The sequence below is a fragment of the Diceros bicornis genome, chromosome 8, assembly GCF_020826845.1.
Source record: "Diceros bicornis minor isolate mBicDic1 chromosome 8, mDicBic1.mat.cur, whole genome shotgun sequence".
Lineage (NCBI taxonomy): Eukaryota > Metazoa > Chordata > Mammalia > Perissodactyla > Rhinocerotidae > Diceros > Diceros bicornis.
This window is the reverse complement of record NC_080747.1, coordinates 30,962,986-30,986,264: the sequence shown is the minus strand read 5'-3', so window position 1 is coordinate 30,986,264 and position 23,279 is coordinate 30,962,986. Positions and strand designations below refer to the sequence as shown.

Here is a 23,279-nt window from a genome sequence, read left to right as displayed (position 1 = left end):
CGGTGCTGGGTCAGTCTTCCTTTTCCAAGCCCTTGCTTGGCTCCTGCCGGCTCAGCAACACCCCCTTGGTTTCCCACGTGGTTGGTTTGTGTTGTCTTCTGCAGGGTGGAAATTACTTGGCTGTACTCCCACCCTGGCAGGGGTGGGCTATACCCAGAAACCAGTGACCTGGCTTCTGGAGGCCTGGTCCTCTGCCCCAGCTCCCTCTCTGTGAAGCTCCAGGGAAGTCACTGGTCCCTAAGGGACCTCCTCCTCTCACCCCCGCTCTTGCCGTTGCTGCCAGAAACAGGCCATCTGGGCTTGTCCTCTTCCTCCTATTTGGTGGTTTTGTTCTGGCACTTGCCATTTAGCACCCCCTCTTGCCCCCGGTTTAAATAATTTCTAACCTAGTCGCTGCTTGGCCTCTTGCGAGGAATGTGCACGAACAGATCTGTTAGGAATTGCAATCCTGTGGCAAGGGGGCAGTGCCTTTGGTGAGGGGGTGTCAGCTCCACTCCTTACAGACCTGGCAGTTTGGGATGTGATGGAGCCCCGTGGAAATCCTGCGAGGGCCAGTTCCCAAAGCTGGGTTTAGGAATGTGCTGCTATTTGGGGGCTTCTTTTGAATCTTGCTAATTGGAACCTTCTGTGGATTTTGATGAGTTTAGGGGCTTCCTGTTATATTTATGTCTTTCGGAAAGGGCTTTCCCAACAAGTGTGGAAAGCTACGGGGTGTATCAGTTGTCCAGCTCTAAAAAGAATCCATTTATTTATGTTTTAAAAAACTGCTGGTATTTGCCAATTGGGGGTGTAAGTACACTGGACATTCTATCCTACCAAATTGCATCTTAACAAAACTGCTTATCAAGTTACTGTGAAAATGGACACTTGTCACTTACTGAGCCCTTCTGGAAGGACAGAATCTGCTTTTACAGCTTCACAGGTTCCATGTAGCAAAGGTGTAAGGTGCACCCGCTGTGTTCCAGGAACTGTGGTAGGGATTAGAGGCACAAAGACAGGGACACCCTCCCCTACACTTGGGGAAACAGGCATGTTTGACTTAAGTCGAGCTTTTCCAGTTAGTTCTGTGTCACCTTTGGGTTTCCGGACTTTGACCATGGTATGCCTGAGTGATGTGTGTTGCAGTGAAGTGGGTGTGGAACGTAGCAGCAGCTCTGAGATTTGGTTCTTCTGCCTGGCTCATTTCTCTGCCTCTACCCAGTGATGCATGTCAGGCCACTGATCTATTTGCAAAATGAGAATCTCATCCACCCTCTTGGCTCCTTCTTGGGATTAGAGGTTTCAGATAAAATAATGAATGTGAAAGCATCAAGTATCCTTTGGGTGGGAACTTTTCTGTCTTGTATGGTGTCTGTAGCTACTGTGAGTGATTGAAGATTTTCTTCATCCCTTTCCCTTTCTTTCCCTCCCTCCCTTCCATCCTTCCTTCTTTCCTTCTGAAAGATTTTTAGATGCAGTGTAACTAACATTGTTAATACAAATTATGTCTGTGGCAACTGTTGAATTGCTTCTAAGTACAATAGTTTGTGAGTAATAATATGAAAACATATGTGAATGGGATACTTTTCAATAGATAGAAAAAAGTCTTCCTTTTACCTTCATAATAGTTATGGAGGGGTAAAATAGAGTTTACTTGAGAGTGATCTTTTGCTTTTTGGGGTGAAATTAATATTGGGGATTTTTTTTGTGTGTGTGAGGAAGATCAGCCCTGAGCTAACATCCATGCCAATCCTCCTCTTTTGCTGAGGAAGACTGGCCCTGAGCTAACATCTATTGCCAATCCTCCTCCTTTTTTTTCCTCTTTTCTCCCCAAAGCCCCAGTAGATATTTGTACATCATAGCAGCACATCCTTCTAGTTGCTGTATGTGGGACGCGGCCTCAGCATGGCCAGACAAGCGGTGCGTCGGTGTGCGCCCGGATCCGAACCGGGGCGCCAGTAGCGGAGCGCGTGCACTTAACCGCTAAGCCACGGGGCCGGCCCCAATATTAGGGAATTTTATGCTGCCGAGAATTTTTAAAAAAAATGAAGTCAATTCAAATTTCATCTTGCTGTAGCTGACTTGAATCATTTTCCATGAAGATGATTTTTATATTAAATAAAGGTGTATGCAGATTCCAGTGTTTGTCATACACAATAGGGTCGTTTGGAGAGGCAGCTTTTTAGTGATTAAGGGCATTAGAGTGGGTGTGGCTGTGGACCTGGGCTCCAGCCCAGCTCTGTGGTCACAGCCCACCTATCCTAGTGAGTGTGTCACTCACTCGATAAAACTGAAGGCCACCTCTGTGCTTACAGACATTGCTAAATAGTGTGGCCAAGAGTGCAGGGCCTGGGGTCTCATTGCCTGGGTTAGATCCTGTCCTCACCACACATTAGGACTTGCTGTTGAACCCCCATGTGCCTCATTTTTCTTATCTGCAAATGGGAGTAATGAGACAATCTACCTTACAGATGTTGTGGAAATGAAATGAGATTGTGCATGAAGCTTCTAGAACAGTGCCTGATGCCCTGCAAACAGTAAATGCTGCCTTACAATTATCTTAACGTAACAACTCCTTCATAGCACACCACCTTTCGAAAAGAATCTGAAGTGGGGGCCGGCCCAGTGGCGCAAGTGGTTAAGTGCACGTGCTCTCCTGTGGCGGCCTGGGGTTCGCTGGTTCGGATCCCAGGCGCGCACCGATGCACTGCTTGGCAAGCCATGCTGTGGCGGCGTCCCATATAAAGTGGAGGAAGATGGGTACGGATGTTAGCCCAGGGCCAGTCTTCCTCAGCAAAAAAAAAAAAGAGGAGGATTGGCAGATGTTAGCACAGGGCTGATCTCACCAAAAAAAAAAAAAAAAAAAAAGAATCTGAGGTGAATATTAAACTTCTGAGGTCCCATCAGAAATTGCTTTAAAGTCACATCAAGCAAATGACCGTTTAAAAATTCCATTTCTTTCTTAAATGGTCAGAATTTACAATTTGAAAGGTACAGAAGGGTCTACAGTCAAAGTGTCTCTCCACTCCTGTCCTCCAGCCACCCAGCCCCTCCCCAGGAGGCAGACAGTGCTATCAGTAATTAAAGACTTAAAAAATCCCAAAATGGACACTGAAGATAGCAAAAGAAAGAAGAGAGGTGGGGGAAGGGGCAGGAGAACAGGAAGAGAGGAGCAGGGAGATTCAGCTGGGGTCCAAACTGCTGAGCTCTCCCTGTCCCTGTAGCCTCTTGGGCATTGCCCTTGCTTACACCCTGTTCCGAGGACACCATGATGTGCCCTGCCGCTTGGGGTCAGCTGGGGACTCCTCAGCCTCCTCTGTCTTAGTGGCATGGTTGGTGGCTTCCTGGCCTATGTCCTAATGCAGATACGAGCAAACTGACCTTGCCCCTCTCTGGGGTGAGGCCAGGTCAGATGAGCCTTCTGTTGTCTTCTGAATGCAAACCATTGTTTGAGGTACTCTAAAAGATTCAGGAAGAGTCCAGAAGTTGAGATCCTTGGCTTCTCAAAATACTGGGATCGTAAAATTAATCCCCTCCCAAGGAGCAGCTGTGGGGCTGTAGCTGTTGTCTATGTTCAATCCTTTGGTGCCCTTGGGGGACTGTGTTTGGTCAGGGAGTTCTGTGGCCTTTAGAAATAATTTCAAGTGGTGAATCTGAGACAGTTGTGGAGAATGCTAGGGCCTGTCTTCACCTCTGTAAAGTTAGTTTTCCCCCTTCTAGTTTAAATTGAAACCTGCGATGGTAAATATTTACAGTTTCCATCATTTTTAAGTTTCTTTGTTTCTTTATATTGACGTCACTCTAGTTTCAGTCCTTTGTTCTGGTAACTACCTGGGGTTCGGGAGTGATCTGGTTTTGTCCCCTAACTTCCTTCCTGTCAAGAATGTTTGTTCCCTTTTTGTCCAGCCAAATTCAATTTTTCCTTTGAAACCGAATCTAAAGTCCTTTTTCTTCCTGGATCATACTATTTACTTCTCTTCTCAACTCCAATGGTACATATACAGAGAAACTGCAGCTTTAAGGATGGGTTGTGCTCCAAACATTCCTTTTTGAGTAATTAGGTTGGAAATTGAAATGGTTTTCTCCTTAAAAATGATAATTAGTCTCCCACAAAGGGTATTTTTAAAAAATGATAAAATGAGACTTCATGAACTTTTATTACAGAAAAGTTGAAAGAATAGTAAAATGGACCCTGTATACTAACCACTTAGATTCAACATTTTGCCATGTTTGCATTCTCACCCTATCTGCCTATCTATCTGTCTGTCTGTCTATCTATCTATCTATCTAGCTATCTATCTAGCTATCTAGCTATCGTCTCTCTCAATCTATCCATCCATCCATCCATCTAGCTACTTTTTTTTGTGTGTGTGAGGAAGATCAGCCCTGAGCTAACATCCATGCCAATCCTCCTCCTTTTTTTGCTGAGGAAGACTGGCCCTGGGCTAACATCCGTGCCTATCCTCCTCCACCCTACATGGGACGCTGCCACAACATGGCCTGACAAGCGGTGCGTCGGTGTGCGCCCGGGATCCGAACCTGGGCCGCCAGCAGCGGAGGGTGTGCACTCAACCGCTACGCCATGGGGCCGGCCCCTATCTACCTACTTTTTTTGCTGAACTATTTGAAATCAGGTTGTAGACGTTGTTACATTTTACCCTAAATACCTGTACCATGTATCTACCTGTACCATGTAGCAGGACTTCCTTCTACATAACCACAATACTATCATCATACCTAAGAAAATAAACAATAAATCTGGTATACTGTCTAACCCAGTTTCCTCAATTGTCCTCAAAATATCCTTTATAGCTGTTTTAAAATTTTTCTTATTGTTTGAAATTTTGAACCCAGCTCCAGGCAAGGTTTACTTATTGCGTTTGGTCATACATGTGCCGCATAACAATGTTTTGGTCAACAACAGATGGTATATATGATGGTGGTCCCATGAGATTAGTACCATATAGCCTAAGTGTGTAATAGGCTATACCATGTATGTTTGTGCAAGTACACTCTGATGTTCACATAATGACGAAATCGCCGAACATGCTGTTTCTCAGAACATATCTCCGTCATTAAGCCATGCAAGACTGTGTTGTTTTCTAACAAAAGCTATTTGAAGCCGTGTTTAGCCAATACTGGGGGAGGGAAGAAGCTTTCTTGGGCACAGGCAATCTTTTCAAGTCTTTGGCTCCTCGTCCCTCCCCATTTCCCTCTCCCACTCTTAAAGCCTGTCTCCAGATCCCGGGGTGCTCCTGCTGCCCTGAGCCCTCCATTTTGGCATCCCCCAGGTACAGCTGATCTCACCCAGGTATTAGCGGAAACCTCAGAGACAGCTGCATCTTTCAAGGGAACCTCTTAGCCTAAGGCATCTGTAAATCAGGGGTTCATAGCTGGGCATTGCTGATTTATGCACGTTTTGCTGAGGAAGCTGTCTGGGCCTCCATCTGTTCCCAAAGTGGTCTTTGCTGCCCAGAATCAGAGTTCTGTGCTCCAGTATTGTGGTAGCATTTCAAAGACCTTGACAAAATAAAAGTAACTGAGTGACTGTATGCACTGAGAGGGATTTTGTGTAATGGGTGGGTGGACTCTGGGCATGCGAGGCAGATCCTATCTGGATGCCTCCTCCCTGCCTAGTCTCAGTATGGAGTGGGGGAGGGTGGGGCTGTAGCAGTTGTTTATTTGGAATTTGGAAGCTGGCAGCTGCTTGAAGTTTCATTACAAAGTTTAGCACTCATTTATATACTGACTTTCATTGTTTTCCAATTTCCATATAAGCTCATTTGTTCTCTCCATACATTGTAAGCTTTTTAAATTTGTCTGGGCAAATGTGGTCTGAATAACTGGCACTGTGGGGGATGATCTTAAAAGCTCTATGACTTTGGTTGTCTCTGTAGCCAAAAATAGAAACAATTTGGGATGATTTTGTTTTGTAGAATCTGCTCTGCATCCTCCCCTTTTATTAGTGTATGTAATTGATTTAAACTGTGTTTAAACAATTAACTTAATAAAGAAGGTCGTTTTGCAGGCGCTAGTAGACCTTAGCTCTGCCAGAGTAGGATTGAGAGGCGGTGTGTGGACCGGCTATGAGCACTGCCCTGAAATAGCATCTGCCTGGGTTTTCCTCCAGCCTCTCAGCAGTTTTTAACTGTGTCACCTTGGTCAAGTGACATACCCTTCCCGAACCTCCAATTCCTCTTCTCTAAGATAATTGTGTACCTGTGTCATAGTCTTGTGACCATCTGAAACCTTTGGGGCCCGTGGCCTAAACGCTAATTATGTAATTCCCCTCTAAGAGGTCTAATCAAATATATTAATGTTTATGCAGCAAACTCAGTGGAATAGAGGTTGTAAATAGCTTCACATCAGATCAGGACAGATTTTGCTACCAATGAGTTTGTCAGATTTGGTTTTGCTAGGACATGAGTTATAAAAGATTTTGTTTTCAGAGCTTTTTGGATTTTGCCTTGTGGACACAGGAGAGTGCCCTTGTGTTTTTCTCTCCGGTAGCATCAATGCGGAGTGAATTGTGAGTGGGGCTGGAGAAGGTTGGGGAGTTACGGAATTTTGAGAATCACGAAGAACATCCGCTCGAGTGCCCAGAGAGGCGCAGTGACTTGTTGAATATCACAGAAGTAGCAGATGGCAAAGCTGGGTGAAGAAAAACCCCTTCAGAGAAACGCACGTCTAGCAATCTTAGTCAGCTAGCTAGACCAAAAATACACTGCTCTTGGGTACTGTGATTTGAATGTTTGCAAAAAAATAGGGCGTGTGTGTGTTTAAAAGCAGTTTTCCAACCAAGCTTGGTGTGGGTTATCTACTTATCAGCCAAGTCCTTTTCCCATCATAGAGTTGTTGGGTCACTCTGCCGGGAAACCCTAGCTTCTGAGAATGTGCCCTTTCCTGATAAAGGGGGAAGAATAGCTATCAGAACCATCAAAGTGCTCCTGGCCTTGGTTGGGACCTGCTCAGTAGAAGTCACAAGGGCCTCCTTGTCTGGAGTCTCAGGTTATGACCGTTGTCTTCCTCATCATTCTAGCAGCCCTCAAGCAATGGCCACGGGGTTTGAGGAATGCCACTTCTGTGCCGTTCCTTCTCGGCTCCTCTGGCCTTTGTGGTCAGTTGGAAATACAAGTATGACTTGGAACTAGTTAGAAAGCTGCTTTTGATTTTTTGGGTTGACTTCGAGCCATTTCTTAAACCTCTTTCTCAGTTCCTTGCCGTCTTCAGTCTTTTTTTATCTCATGTCTTCTTTTGTGACCTTCTTAACAGGATCTTGGTAAAACACAATGCCTAGTGGGTCCTCAGAATACAGTGAATTAACCAAACCTGGCTAGGTCTAGGAAAAACCACGAGGATTTTGATAAGCACTGCCTTTTCTTGGACGTTTTTTCCTTGACATGTTGTAGGAAGAAATCACATTTATCAGTAAGAGCTGAGAACTCCCTATTTCACTGGCTCTTGCTGTGTGCAGAAGATACTGGAGATGAGCGATGGGCTTGTTTTGGAAGAGGCTGAGGGGCCCCAGGTTGCAGCCTGCATGAGGTGAGCTGTGATTTCGATGTCGGGAGGGAGGTCAGACATGGGGAACACATAGTCGAGTTTTGCAGTTGTTCATGCTGTAAACTGCTTTGGAGTCTAGTGTCGGGCGTTTTCAAACGTGTCCTACTTCTTGCTATGCTAATTGGAAGCCATGGTTTTGAAGTTTGGGGAGCCTTTAATCTAAGTTGTGAAATATGAGAGCCAACTGGTATTTAGCATGTTAACAGAAAAGTAGCTAAATGATGAAATATTATTGAAAGAAAAATAATGAAATATACCTTAGACAGGTTTTTGTGGTTGCATGGTGCTCTGTTACAAGCCCCATTCTACATATGCAGACACCGAGGCTTCCAGAAGGTAAGAGGAAGCAGTGTACAAGCAGGCAGGATGCAAACTGCCTGGTTTGAATCCAGGCACTGCCACTGAGTAGCAATGTGACCTTGGGAAGGATGCTGTACCTTTCTGTGCTTCCTTTCCCCATCTGCGACATGGGGATGATATCAGTGTAACTATGTCACAGGTTTATTGTAAAGATTCAGTGCCTTGCTTCGTGCTGGCCCATAAATGCTCCATAAATGTGGTAGTTGTTGTTAGTAGTAATAGAGAAATAACAAACTAGTCTGAGCCATACTTCCGTCACTTCTGGAACCATCCCACCCAAAACCATTCCCTTCCTTACCCTAGCTCTTCCTACTTTCTGTTCTGACCCTGATTGCTGGTCCCTTATTGTCCTGGGCTTTCCAGCTCACATGGCCCTCCCTGCGTGAGTTAGACCAGTTGGAGATTTGGGGTGCACATCTCCGCTGTGCCCTGAGTGCCTTTGCAAAGTCCTTTCACTGGCCTCTCCCGTTCCTTCAATCTCTCCTCCAAGCCTCACTGTCTCCCAGGCCGCACTTCTGCCCTGGCCCCCCTAGTTCTCAACAGATACCATCGCTGCTTACGTGAAGGGAAAGTGGAGGTTATCAGGCACCTGTTCCCTCAACTTCCTCCTGCTCGCTATGAAGGACTCTAACTCATCGACCCCCGCCTCAGGAGGAAGTGCCTTTTTTCCTATTCAGTGTTTAATCTGTCTCCTTCTTATGGAAATCATCTGCCCCAGCTTCCTCAACATCATCACTGCAGAGTCCCTCTCAGTCTCCCCTTTTGCTCCTTCTCTTCTACATATAAGTAAACACTTTGGTTTCAGCCACTTAAAAAACCCGTAAAACTCTAAACAAAAATTTCTTCCCCTCACCCTGAGGGTGAACTACCCTACCCTTTTTGCTCATGGTGGGCTTCCAGAAAGAGCTCAGTCTCTATTCCTCAACCCAGGGGATCCAGCTTCGGCCTGGGCTTCCAAGTCCATTGAAACACTACTCCCTCCAAGACCACAAAGAGCTCCAGTGGATCATTTTTCCTTCCTGTTTTATTTATTTATTTTTCATTTTACTTACGTATGTATGTATGTATATATTTTAGGGTTTTGAAGATTTATTTATTTTAGGATTTTAAGTTTACTTCAAAAAAAACTACAGAGAAACAGAGTAAAATACAACAACGAGAAAGTTAAAAAGATTCCAAGTTGCTTCCGAAATTAGAAACTAAAGGGTTCCCATGTGTTCTTGGGAACTTCTATGTGGCCTGATTTGTCTGGGTTCTTCTCAATTCTCTTTCTAAAGATTCCTCTTAGGTTGTTTCTTCCTTTTTTTTTTTCCTAATTGTGATAAGAACACTTAACATGAGATCTGCCCTCTCAACAAGTTTTTAAGTGCCAAAACAGTATTGTTAACTATAGGCACAGTGTTGTACAGCACATCTCTAGAACTTATTCATCTTGCATGACTGAAACCTTATACCCCTTGAATAGCAACTGCCCATTTCCCCCTCCCCCCTGGCAACCACCATTCTACTCTCTGTTTCTATGAATTTGACTATTTTAGATACCTCATCTAAGTGGAATGATGCAGTGTTTGTCCTTCTGTGACTGGCTCTTTTCACTTAGCGTAATGTCCTCCAGGTTTATCTGTGTTGTCGCCTATGACAGAATTTCCTTCTTTTTTAAGGCCGGATGGGATTTGATTGTATGTATATACCACATTTTCTTTATCCATTTAGCCATTGATGAGCATTTATGTTGTTTCCATATCTTGGCTATTGTAAATAATGGTGCAGTGAACGTGAGAGTGCAGACATCTCAAGATCCTGATTTCAGTTCTTTTCTACGTATACCCAGAAGTGGGATTGCTGGATCATGTGGTAGTTCTATTTTTAATTTTTTGAGGAACCTCCATACTTTTTCCCATAGTGGCAGTACTATTTTACATTTCCTTGCTATATTAGTTGCTCTCTCTTGCAGCATCTGACCTAGCTGACTGCTCAGTCCTTCTGGAAGCTCCTTCCTCTGTGTCCTAGGGTATTGCCCTGGCTTCTCTTCCTCAGCTGCCTCGTGGAATAGATCCAGCTGCTCAACGGATATTTCCATCTGGATGTCCCCTTGCCTACCTCTATCTCTACATGTTCAAAACTGAACTCGTGATGTTGTCCTCTCCATGCCGAGTGTGTTAGTTTGCTAGGGCTGCTGTAACAAAGTACCACAAACTGGATGGCTTAAAAAAGAGAAATTTGGGGCCAGCCTCGTGGCGCAAGCGGTTAAGTGCGTGCGCTCCTCTGCGGCGGCCCGGGGTTCCCCGGTTCGGATCCCGGGTGCGCGCCGACGCACCGCTTGTCAAGCCATGCTGTGGCGGCGTCCCATATAAAGTGGAGGAAGATGGGCACGGATGTTAGCCCAGGGCCGGTCTTCCTCAGCAAAAAAGAGGAGGATTGGCAGATGTTAGCTCAGGGCCGATCTTCCTCACACACACACAAAAAAAGAGAAATTTATTGTCTCATAATTCTGGAGGCTAGATGTCCAAGATCAAGGTCCACAGGGTTGCTTCCTTCTGAGGGCTGTGAGGAGGAATCTGTTCCATGCCTCTCTCCTAGCTTCTGGTGGTTTGCGGGCAATCTTTGACACTCCTTGGCGTGTAGAAGCATCACCTCGATCTCTGCCTTTATCTTCCCATGGCGTTTTCCCTGTGTGCATGTCTATCTCTAGATTTCTCCTTTTTATAAGGACACCAGTCATATGGGGTTAGAGTCCACTCTAATGACCTCAATTTAACTTAATTACCTTTGTCAAGACCCTATCTCCTAATAAGGTCGCACTCTGAGGTACTTGGGTTAGGACTTCAACGTATGGATTGGGAGGAAGGCAAAATTCAACCCATAACACCAAGCAAAGTTGCTTTCTCCAGATATTTCCGATCTCAATGAATGGAACCAATGTCCACCATGTTGCTCAAGCAGAAACTTGAGTAACATCCTTATCACATCACTTGCCCTTATATTAATTTGGAGTCTAGAGCTCACAGAACTTGAAGGCAAAATTTTAGAATAGGAACCATAGCATCCAAAGGTTTACCAAGGAGTCTGTGACTGCCAAATGGCTGACAACCTCTGCTCTATATCTTTATTTTTTTAAGTGTCCACCACCTTGGTACAAAAGTAATACATACATATGAATTTTAGCAAATTATGGAAAAGTATAAAAATAAAATTTAAAATTATCCTATTATTCAGTTACCCAGAATCTCTTAATATTTTGGTCATTTCTTTGTACATTTTATGCCTTCATGCATTTTTTCTTTTTACTAGTTGGATCATACTGTATGTAAAATTTTGAATCCAGCTTTTTAAATTCAACATTGGCTCATACGTGTTTTCCTATATCTTCACAAAATCTTCATAAATAGTTTTTGCATATTATTCCATCAAATGGATAGACAATGATTGACTTAGATATTTTCTTATGATCTCATTGTCAAACGTGCAGGTGTTTGCTGTTTTTTCACTTTTATAAACAATGCTGCAGCAACCTTTGCTGTTAATTTGGACTCAAAAACATAATTAGTTCATAATTTGGATATGATTCAGCCGGGAGTGAAGAAGAAAGATGGACACTGTGTCTTTAGGCACTAAACTATTAGTGTAAGTTGAAGGAGAGCTAAACCTACCTATGTTAACAAATGTTTTAGGCATTATTCATGGTAGTTACTTTGTGATATAAAAATTATTCTTCATTGAATTATTAAGGTAGATCACAGTAGATTCTCCAGTCAACATTTTGCTTTGTAGTGATTCTTTATATTCTATAACAGGGCTGTCCAAAGGACCTTTTGGGATGATGGAAATGTTCTTTATCTGACCTGTCCAGTACGGCAGCAATTAACCATGCGTGATTATTGAGCACTTGAAATGTGGTTAGTGCAACTGAGGAAATTGAATTTTTAGCTTTATGTAATTTTAATTGACTTAAATTTAAATAGCTATTTGTTGCTAGTGGTTACCATATTGGATAGTGCCGTTCTATCATATGATGACTAAACACTTTTAGATTGCTTACCTTTTCCTAGACACTATTCTATGGGCTTAACATATTAATATATTTAATCCTCACAGTGACTGCATGAGGTAGTCTTCTAGTTACTATTGCTACATAATAAAATACCTCAAATCTTAGTGGCTTAAAACAACAACAAATATCTGTTATGCTCAGGAATCCACAATTTGGGCAGGGTCATGAGAAATAACTCCTCTTTGCTCCATGCAGCATCCACCGAGGCTATAGGATCCACTTTCAGGATGGCTCAGTTACGTAGCTGGCAAGTTGATGACTGTTACTGGTTTCTCTCCTTGGGCCAGCGTGGGCTTCCTCACAGCGTGGGCTTCCTCACAGCGTGGTGGCTGGGTTCCAAAGGCAAGTGCTCCCAGAGACAGGACGAGGAAGCTGTCAGTTTCTTAGGTCCTGGGGCTTGGAAACTCACAAAGCCTCGATTCCAATATAGTCTATTGGTCAGGCAGAACACAAAGTATATATTCAAGGGGAGGAGGTGAAGACCTCACCTCTCCATGGGAGCAGTATTAAAGAATTTGGGGCCATGTTTTAAAATCATCATAGAAAGATACAATCATTTTGATTCCATTTTATAGATGAGGAAGCGAGCACAGAGCAGTTAAATAACTCGCCCAAGGTGACTTGCCTGGTAAGTCGCCAAGCTGTTCTTTATGCCAGGCAGTCTGACCTTTTAACCTCAGTGCTATATTTCATCTCTCTAATTCGTGTTTCACTAATTTAGATTCATATCTTCTCCAGTTTTTCCATGGTACAGTAATTATGAGATTAAGTGACTGATACATGTTTGTAAATCACAAACTCTGTCAATATGTAGTATCTTCAAAGGCTTGAGATAGATGTCCAAGTAGCGGTGAAGACACTGCTCAACCATGTGGTTGGGGAGGAACTATTTTGCTCCAATTCTGAGCCCCTCTGCTCTCATTCCTATTTCCTGTTACCCCCAGAGGAGAATTTATTATCACCTCTAGATTGAAACAGACTAGTGTCTGAGTAGAACTCTCTCAGTCTTAGCATGCTTCCTGCTTCACCCATTCCTGTCGCATGGAATATGTTATTGGAAAAGAATTATTAAATAAAACTTATTTAGAATTGTAAAAGAAGTTAAAGAAATGTTTCTGGTTTTTACTGAAGTAAAGCTTGAGGTTAAAACCTAATTTAGGTGATATATTTCCATATGTTTAGGGAAGTGTGTGTACTTTTGACTGATTTGTTCATTCATTCATTTATTAATTATATTGATTCTTGGAAGAGAAATCAGAAAAAAAAATATAAGTTATGCCAAATTCTAGACGTTGCCTGATAAAATAATGAATGCAACCCTTTACGGACTTAAGAAACCGGTGATTTCCTTTCATGTTCAAAGATAATGGATATTTCCATGTGAAAGAGACATAGCCCTTGGCTGTAGGGCCTCTGGGTTGCAGATTAGGCTTCTGTTTGATACTGTTTACTGCAGTGATGAAATGCGGTCATTTCACACCTGGTATTCGTCCCCATGTAATCATTACAACATAGATTCGTTTTTCACCAAAATACTCTTGAGAGAGCTTGTAATTAAATGAATCTAGCTTTCCAATTTCTGGATTTCTTAAGCAACACATATGAATCTCCCTGATGTAGAGAAAATCCCATTGAATCACTTCATTTTTTTTTTTTTAATTTTTTTGTTTATTGCAGTAACATTGGTTTATAACATTGTATAAATTTCAGGTGTACATCACTATACTTCTATTTCTGCATAGATTACATCATGTTCACCACCCAAATACTAATGACAACCCATCACCACACACATGTGCCGAATTATCCCTTTTGCCCTCCCCTCTCCCCCCTTCCCCTCTGGTAACTATCAATCCAATCTCTGTCTCTATGTGTTTGTTTATTGTTGTTGTTATCTACTACTTAATGAAGGAAATCATACAGTATTTGACCTTCTCCCTCTGACTTATTTCGCTTTGCGTAATACCCTCGATGTCCATCCATGTTGTCACAAATGGCTGGATTTCATCGTTTCTTATGGCTGAGTAGTATTCCATTGTGTGTATATACCACATCTTCTTTATCCATTCATCCCTTGATGGGCACTTAGGTTGCTTCCAAGTCTTGGCTATTGTGAATAATGCTGCAATGAACACAGGGGTGCATGTATCTTTATGCATTGGTGTTTTCAAGTTCTTTGGGTAAATGCAGAGCAGTGGATTTTTGGATTTCTTCAGCAACACGTATGAATCTCCCTGATGTAGAGAAAATCCCATTGAATCACTTCAGAATCTGAACATTCCAAATAATAAGACTTCATGTCAATCACATTCCACATTTTTCTTTAGTCCTCATCCTACCTGACTCCCTCCTTCGTTTGATAATTCTCTCCTCATTTTGTGTCTCTGAACTGGTACTTTGCTGATTTTCCACACAGTCAGCTCTTTGTTATCTTAATTGGCCATATCTTATGATTGTACGCTCCAGGCTCTCTGTTTCTCACCCTCACTCCTCCATAGAGGTGATTCAGTTCCCCTTGTACGGTGGGGGTGGGGACACACACACACACACACACACACCTCTCTGGAGCCTAAGTGCACCCCTGCTGGCCCAGATATCTGGCTGCCTCTGGTATAAGTTCATGTGATACTTTGACATGTCTAAAAGCAAATTTCTCCTTTTCTCCAAAAGATGTCCCCTTCCCAGCTGCCTTATTTTTGAAATCATAAAATAGGTACCCACTGTTACGTTTTCTTCTTGTGCCCCAGGTATACCTTCCACGACATTTCTCCTAATCTGTCGTGGTCGGCCCATGTGTTGACTTGCTTAGTGCCTGTTTCCCGTGCTACCCTACAAGCTCCAAGATGGCATTGGCTAAGTTATGTTGTTTATCACTCTGTCTTCCTCCCAGCATGGTGCTCTTCACATAATGGGCATGCCATAAATGTTAATTTGGATCAGTGAATGAATAAACAAATGCACGTCTTTCTATTTGTATGTTTGCACCCTTGTGCCAAAATCTTGATGGAGTTTTCTCTCTTTTTCCTACTCTAGATCTGTCAGTTTACTAAATTCTTCTAGAACATAAGTTCCATGAGGACGTGGATCTTTGTCCTTTTTGCTCAGTGATATGTTACAAGTGCCTAGGATGGTGCCTGATGTGTAGTTGAGCCATTACTATGTTGCAGAAATGGTTCTAAATGTTTTGCATGTATTAATTTATTTCATCTTCATAACAGCCATAGAAGGGTGAGTAGGGACTATTAATATGCCCATTTCACAAGAAACCGAGGCATGGAGATGTTCAGTCATTGTCCAGCATCCCACAGCTGCTAAGTCGTGGAGCCGGGACTTGAAGCCATGTCTTCTGAGTCCGTACTTTTAACCACTAAATACTCTGCTACAATACCACCTAATGATTTTGTGTTTACTCTGTGCTGGACCCTTCACTAAAACTCTGTACGTTAATTCCGTGCTGTGTAGGTGCTCTTACAGTTGAAGAAGCAGAGGCTGGTGTGGACAGGGACCCAGTTCATGAGTAGCAGGGACAGGATGGGACTGTTTTAACCCAAGCCTGGGCCCTCACGCTGTGCGCCTGTACTGCCAGACCTATCGGTGTCTGCACAGCCGCTGGTTTGGGGAAAACAGAGTCGGATTTAACGTGAACATTTCCCAAAGTTGTCAGGTTTTCCTTGCGCCCTACAGACATCTAACGCAGCCATGCGTGTTTCTTCCCGTAGGTAATGGTAGCAGCCGCACGTTGCACTCCAGAGCAGAGACGACGCCGTCGCCCACTAGCAGTACTGGGAGCAGACACCCAGAGTATATCGCGTATGCACTTGTCCCTGTGTTCTTCATCATGGGTCTCTTTGGTGTCCTTATCTGCCACCTGCTTAAGAAGAAAGGCTATCGTTGTACAACAGAAGCCGAGCAAGACGTGGAAGAGGAAAAGGTTGAAAAGATAGGTAAATAACTTGGATCACTTGGATTGTTTTTATGGGGATGTGGGTGAGGACAGTTTTTAAATAAGAAAGCAGTCGTATATGTTTTCCATTTCTGTGAGGCAAAACGATCCATCTTAACAGCAGGTGGTGTGGTGTAGTGTCTCTGTAGATTTCACAGTAACCACAGCTAGAGTTTGAAACCTTGCTTTCATTTATTAAATACCTACCACGTAATTTACTCTTACTTGCCTCGTGGCCTTGGGCAAGTTACGTATGCTCTGAATCTCTGCTATGTATATCTTAACTGAAATTTAATTTTAATTAATTTAATACCAATTTAATTAAAATTTTAATTTAATTTATGAGGACAATAGTCTCCACCTTGTAGGATTATTGTGAAATTTAGAGAGAACATGCATTTGATGTTTGGCACATATGGCCACTCAGTAAATATTAATCCTTCGTGTTATTACTGAATTAGATTCTAATAGGAGTGATGGGGAAATTAAAATAGGTCTCGCCATTTTTGTGGTATTACTTTTGCTGGGAGAGTTCTAAAATGTATGTGATTGGAATTTATTAAGTAAATGATTGTGTGACAGTGCAGTAAAAGTATGGCAAGAACTGGTGCTTTAATATTAACTTGAGGGTGTCTCACCTTTTCCTCTTAACATGGAGTTGTTGGGTGGTGTTTGGAAGAACCTGAGAGAGAAAATCCTGTTTTCTGCACAGATGTTCTTTCCAATCATCCTTTAAGGCTGTTTCCTGACTAGGGCCTTGGGGACTAGTGGATAGCTCTCCATATCCCTTTCAGCTCCTCAGAGGCAGTTTTTGCAGAAGGATACCACTGGAGTAGGTCACCCTTCAGGCCGGTCCCAAGGGTGGAGTGGGGGAGCTTCCTCGTTCCTTGCTAGCTCCCTGGCCTGTTGGTTTTTCCCACCCCCGCTGACCTTTGAGGCAGAGAGAGAACACGGTTGCAGGATGAGTCATGTGCAAGCTTATGAGCAAACGAAAGCTGAGTGTTTGTCAACAGAAAGCAGAGCCTCCCCCTCTCCTCCTTCGTAGATGCTCTGTAGGTTGGCTTAGCAGTCAGCATTGCACTGTCCACCCAAACGTGCACGTTCACGGAAGTGGAAGACGTTTGGCCAGGTGCACGGGTAGGACATTGCACACCTTGATTGTTCTCTGTAAACTAGGATGGAGTGTTTCAATTCTCCCTCTTCCTTGTTTTATTGAAACAAATTGTACAGGTCAATTTCGGAGTGGAGGTTTGATTTTTTTCAAAGTCTGTCACAGGTACAGAGTCTCCCAAAGTAAACTGTGTTTGTGGGCAGTTAACCACAGCCAAAATTCCATCACTTGGAAGTGTATTTAAAAGGAAAGGACGGTTTTATAAACATGGATGGATAATTGCCCAATTTAGAAAAGAAATTAATGCTCTAAATTTATATAGTATGTCTGCAATTAAAATAAAATCCAAGGTGAACTTTTCTTTTATTTAGCTTTCTTCTTCCCACTTCCCCTAAGGGTTTAAAGACATGATGAGAGAGAAGTAATAGTAGCGAGGACTGATGTAGACTCATGAAACCATTGTCTTGGAAAGTGAGTGGGTGTTTGGACTTGGGAAGAGATTGATGGGCAGCTCTGATACTTGTTATGACTTATGCCAAGGACTTAGTGGTTGAAGGAAGAAAGCCTAGACTCTTAGCATGATGGGTGATCTTTGGGTGATCACCTGAGCTTTCTGGAGGCTGTGCAGTGAGGTCTCGGCTCGAAGGCTGAATGTCTCCTTGACTCGATGTGGGTGACCAATTGTAACCCATTCTTGCCTCCTCTTCTCTTTCAGAGTTGAATGACAGTGTGAATGAAAATAGTGACACCGTTGGGCAGATTGTCCACTACATCATGAAAAATGAAGGTATGGATGTTTTCGTGTTGCAGAACAATTCCAGTATTCATATGTTTTATTAAAAACCTGCTTGGAAGAGTCAGAATTTATACGGACTCGCCTGTTGCTTTTTCTGAAGTTATCAGCAGCGCCTTTTACTAAACTCACTAACACCTCAGCTTCCCACATCATCTGACCATGAGAGTTTCACAGAAGTGAGTGTACCACGAGTCAGTGGGCCTGGGTGTTGCAGAAAGCCAGCCCTGGAGGCAACAGCTGACGTTCAAATCCTGGCCTTACCTCGATTTGGGGAAAGTCATGTTACTTCCTGGAGCCTCAGTTTCCTCCTCTATAAAATGAGGATAATGATAATATTTACCTCATAGCATTGTTGTGGCATACTGCCTGTAAAGTGCTTAGTGTACAGTAAACACTCAAATATTATCTATTCCTTTTTTTGTACTTAAAAGAAATTGTGGTAAAATACATACAATGTAAAATTTATGTTATAACCATTTTAAAATGTACAATTCAGTGGCATTAGGTACATTCACAATGATGTGCAACCATCACCACTGTCTATTTCCAGAACTTTCTCATCACCCCAAACTGAAAGTCCACACCCATTAAGCAGTCACTCCCCATTCTCCACCCCTCCCCTCCCATCCACTGGCAACCACTACTCTGCTTTCTGTCTCTATGGACTTGCGTATTTGTTATCTGTTCTTAAGTGTAAAAACTTTTTATGGATTTAAGCATCTTTTCCCCTCTGAAATGTATTCTAAACCCCCATCTTCTTAAATGGAGGGTTAATTTAATCTTGATTAGATAAATTAGAGTCCTTGCTCTGAACACTGGTGATTATCTTGATAGGATACTGAGCCCTCAGTAAATTTTGAGGGGTGTAGAACTGCTTGCCCACGTACCCAGTAGCTTTAGGTCCCCAGACTTTGAGTTCTCATGCGAATTGAACAGACAGCGTCTTCCTGGGGCTGTGTCTTGCTCTAGTCAGCACTGACCCATGCAGTATGCACTGATGCAGCCGAGCCATGTGTCCAAAAGTTGAAATACCTCTGTATTGCTCATAAATACCTGCTGTTCCACCCCTAGCCCTTCCCTGGGGGTCCTCCACTCCCCATATCCTCACTCTTCAACGAGGGCACCTGCCCGGCCCGGGCTGTTGGTCAGTGTTTTTGACTTAGAGAAACAGCAATGTCGTATGGCTCAGCATAATTTTCATTGCTCTTTACAGAGCGTGCTTTATGTGTTTGGCATAGATGTAGGTGCTCTGTGTGTGCAATCTCATTTGATCCTCAAAATATCCCTCTAGAGGTGATATTATTATACCCATGTTATGGATGAAGAAACGAAGGCTCCAAGTGATTAAGTTCACATGGGTAGTGAACCACCCAGCCCTATCTGGGTCTCTTTCAACTATACAATATTGCCTCTTCTCTCTTCTAGTTTGTAGCTTTCAGTTTCTATAGGATATAAAACCAGAAAACCAACTTAATAGAATCGTGTTTAAAATAAGAACAAAAAAGACCAGAACACTTGGATTTTGATCTCTGTCTTCCAGAGACCTTCCTTCAGGAAACAAATTTGGTGATGCTGTTTTTGAGCACTCAATGTTCCATGTTTCTTTTACATAAAAAAGTGGTTTTTAATTTGCACAAGAAATATTACAAATATGTTCTTGGATGGAAGCTTCAGCATTAGAGAAGTGCACAGAGTAAGGCATGGGTGGCCCCGTCATTGTTCCTGTGCCTTGCACATTTGAAACTGCCTCCCAGGGCTTTGGGGGACTTGGAGGCCTTTGGGCCCTGGGCTTCTGAGAGCTGAAGTTGCTGCTAAATTAGTGAGTGGTGGATGAGGCGGATTAAGACAGTTGAATCAATTGAAATAAGTCAACTGTTACAACTTTGCCGGGGGCGCTGAGGTTCTTACGCGTAACTTCATAGCACACACTAAGTGTTTGCTACATGCAAGACCTGTTCTAAGGGCTTTCCAGGGACTAAGAACCCTATGATTCAGATGCTTTATTCCCATTTTACAGTGGAGAAGCTGAGGCCCACAGTGCTTCACTAACTTGCCACCGTCTCACCGCTGGCAAGTAGCACAGCTGGGATGAACTCAAGCGTCTGACTCCAGAGTCTATACTTAACCACTTGCTGTTACTGCCTCTTTCCTGCAGAATGATAAACTTTCTCCTTTCAAAGAGATAAAGTATACAGGTGGGGTAGTTTATAGAACTCCTTAAACATTAACTTGTTACTTTCTCAAAACTATCTTATGAGGTAGGCTACATTATCACTCCATTTTGCAGATGAGGAAACAGAGGCCCTGAGGGTAAGAACCTTCCCCAAGGTCACACAGCCAGCATGTGGCAGCATGGTGCCAGCAGTGGGCTCCTTCTCTTAATTACAGCAGAGAAGTGTTTGGGTCCCTGGAGCAAGCATACTGTGTAATTTCCTCACCTCCCACACTCATGGGCAAATAGGGCTGTTCTTTTTTTTTTTTTTTAATTATATCCTTTTCCTTTTGGAAAGTGACATTTTTGTTTCTGCTGCATTGATTACCAGTAAGTACGTTAGAGAAATTCCAAGGCACTGAATTTCATTCTTTCTCCTCTGCTCCCCAGGTCTTTCCTGTCTGTCTTCCTCTTTACCCTCTTCCCCTGTCAGCACCTTCATCTGTCTGCCTCTGATTTCCCCAGTGACTTATGGGCATGAGTGGTGGCTCTGATCCTGTGTGTAGCCCTTGGTTCTCCTTGGCCCCCGGGAGACGTCTAATCTCATTGGACACCCTTTTCCAGCCATGGCCCTCTCTAGTTTCCAGGCTGTGCCCAAACCACAGCTGGGAGATGAGATACATACCTGGGTCTCTTACCAGTTATAACCTAGCATTTTTAGTTTGCCTTTGAGACTTAAATTCTTTGTGGAAAAAAGGCACTTTTATCTTTTCTTGTCTCTGTCGTGAACAGACTCTGAACTTAATATCAATTTAGACCTCCCTGTTGATGTTAATTTAACTTTCTTTTTTTTTTTTTTACTTGTAAGCACACTGTAAGTTACCTTTTCTTTAAGCATTGAAAAGAAAGGAATAAAATTGAGGACAATTCATCCATTACTATTTTCCTATGTTTATTTAGGTCTTCTTTGCCTCTATTTACATATTGTAAAACATTTGCAATCATGATCTATGGCTAGTCTTCTGCTTTGCATTTTATTTATTTATTTGTTTGTTTGTTTATTTTTTGTGAGGAGGACTAGCCCTGAGCTAACATCCAATGCTTATCCTCCCCTTTTTTCTTGAGGAGGATTGGCCCCGGGCTAACTTCTGTGTCCATCTTCCTCCACTTCATATGGGACGCCGCCACAGCATGGCTTAGCAAGCGGTGCGTCGGTGCCCGCCCGGGATCCGAACCTGTGAACCCTAGGCTGCCGCAGCGGAGCTCACACTTAACCGCTGCGCCACCGGGCCAGCCCCTGCTTTGCATTTTTAATTTGGCTAATGGGGTAATATTTCACCTGTACTTATGGTGACATTCTTGTTTATGGTTTAAAACATATCATGGCTTGAATGTTGCAAATCAGGTTTGGTTTAGATAAATATCTCTTGAAGGATATATTTATGGACTGACTTCACACTGATTATTTTTCTCCTAATCCCAAAGCTTGGATTAACCACAGTGCTGCTTTTAATCTGTCTTTCTTTTTTATTTATTTATTTTTTTGTGAGGAAGATCAGCCCTGAGCTAACATCTGTGCTAATCTTCCTCTTTTTGCTGAGGAAGACCAGCTCTGAGCTAACATCTATTGCCAATCTTCCTCCATTTTTTTCCCCAAAGCCCCAGTAGACAGTTGTATGTCATAGTTGCACATCCTTCTAGTTGCTGTATGTGGGACGCGGCCTCAGCATGGCCGGAGAAGCGGTGCGTCGGTGCGCGCCTGGGATCCGAACCCGGGCCGCCAGTAGCGGAGCGCGCGCACTTAACCGCTAAGCCACTGGGCCGGCCCAATCTGTCTTTCTAAGTAGAGCTGAATTGAAGAGTATTTGGGTGGTCACTGGGGTTTTCTTGCATTGTATGGGAGTTTGCAGCCCTGGTGATCTAGTGGTTAAGGTCCCATGCTCTCACTGCTGTGGCCAGGATTTGTTTCCTGGTCAGGGAACCACACCACCTGTCTGTCGGTTGTCGTACTGTGGTGGTCACGTGTGTGAAAGGATGGCGAAAAAAGACCAGGCAGGGTTCCGCACTGCTGTACACAGGGTCACTAGAAGTCGGAATCAACTTGACGGCACTGACAAGAAATGGAAGTTCGGAAAGTACTGCAACTCCATAGCTGAGCTTCTCTGCCAGGTCCTTCAACCATCTGATATAGTAACAGCAGAGCACGTGCACTTAACCGCTAAGCCACGGGGCCAGCCCTGATATAGTAACAATTGAGAGTATTACGATTACCCTCCAGGTGCCCCTCATTATGATTATTCATACTAGGCAGAGGGATTCTTTTGTAAAATTCTTACCTTGGGGCTCAATTTGTATTAGGGCAAAAAGGATTCCTTTATGAACTACATCATTACTGAGTAGGTTGCTGAAACTTCCTATAATGATTATGCAAACATCCTATGAACTGTTAAACTACTAATCATTTGGGTAGAGACTTGGACATTGAAGGAGTAGGGAGGAGTATGTCAGGGTTAAAACCACCCACCGTGGAGTCATATAGGCCAGGGTTTGTGTCTAGGTCTGTTTCTGGCTGTGTGACTCTGGCCAGTTAGTTACTATCTTTGGGCCTCAGTCTCTGTGTCTGTAAAATGGGGATGATAAGTCTACCTCCTGTTAGGGATGTCAGGAGAGTCAAACATGGTAAGGTCTGTAAGGCTTTTAGCCGGTGACTGGTACTTAGTAGGCACTCTAATTTGGGTGATGGCAATAGTAGTTCTCCTTGTGGAATTTGCCTTGAGTATAAGGAAAAACTTTGAAGAGAAGAGTAGTTGGAGAGAAAACAGAGCATTTTTCTTTCCTGATTTTGACTGCTTTATGCATATTATCAGGCAGAAATTCAGGAAAGAAAAGAAGCAGCATTTTCTGGAAATTACTGCCCACTAGAAAATTTCCCATGTTCTTGACGGATTTTTCTTGCCCTGTAACTGCTTCCTCCCATTCTCTGGAAACCGGTGAAGAGAAGTATAGTTTACAGAATGTTGACAAGTGTAGGGGAAACCGTCTTTTATGGCTTATTGGAGTTATGGGTAACATGCAAGGAGGAGATATATATTCAATAGAACTTAATTAGATTATTGCTCTGTTATAGTAATTTTACAAGCAAACTAGATTATATGTTTAAGTTCTAATGGTGGTGTTATGTTAGAGAGTTTTCTCATCATAGGAAACCAAAAATGTTCCCAAGGGACAGATTACTGACATTTACACCCTGGTATAGACTGGGAGTTAGACTAGAGACAAGGGTGTGTGTGTGTGTGTGTGCCTGTGCATATGTATGTGTTGGTG

At 43.2% G+C, this 23,279-nt stretch overlaps 1 protein-coding gene across 1 annotated transcript in view; it reads left to right on the top strand.

Moving 5' to 3' along the window:
- Window positions 1-23,279, top strand: part of RELL1 (RELT like 1) — a 63,432-nt gene that overhangs the window by 15,245 nt on the left and 24,908 nt on the right. The window contains exons 2-3 of the mRNA XM_058546869.1: window positions 15,673-15,897; window positions 17,723-17,794. Of these exons, the coding sequence (XP_058402852.1) occupies window positions 15,673-15,897; window positions 17,723-17,794 (297 nt within the window). The remainder of the gene's footprint in view (window positions 1-15,672; window positions 15,898-17,722; window positions 17,795-23,279) is intronic.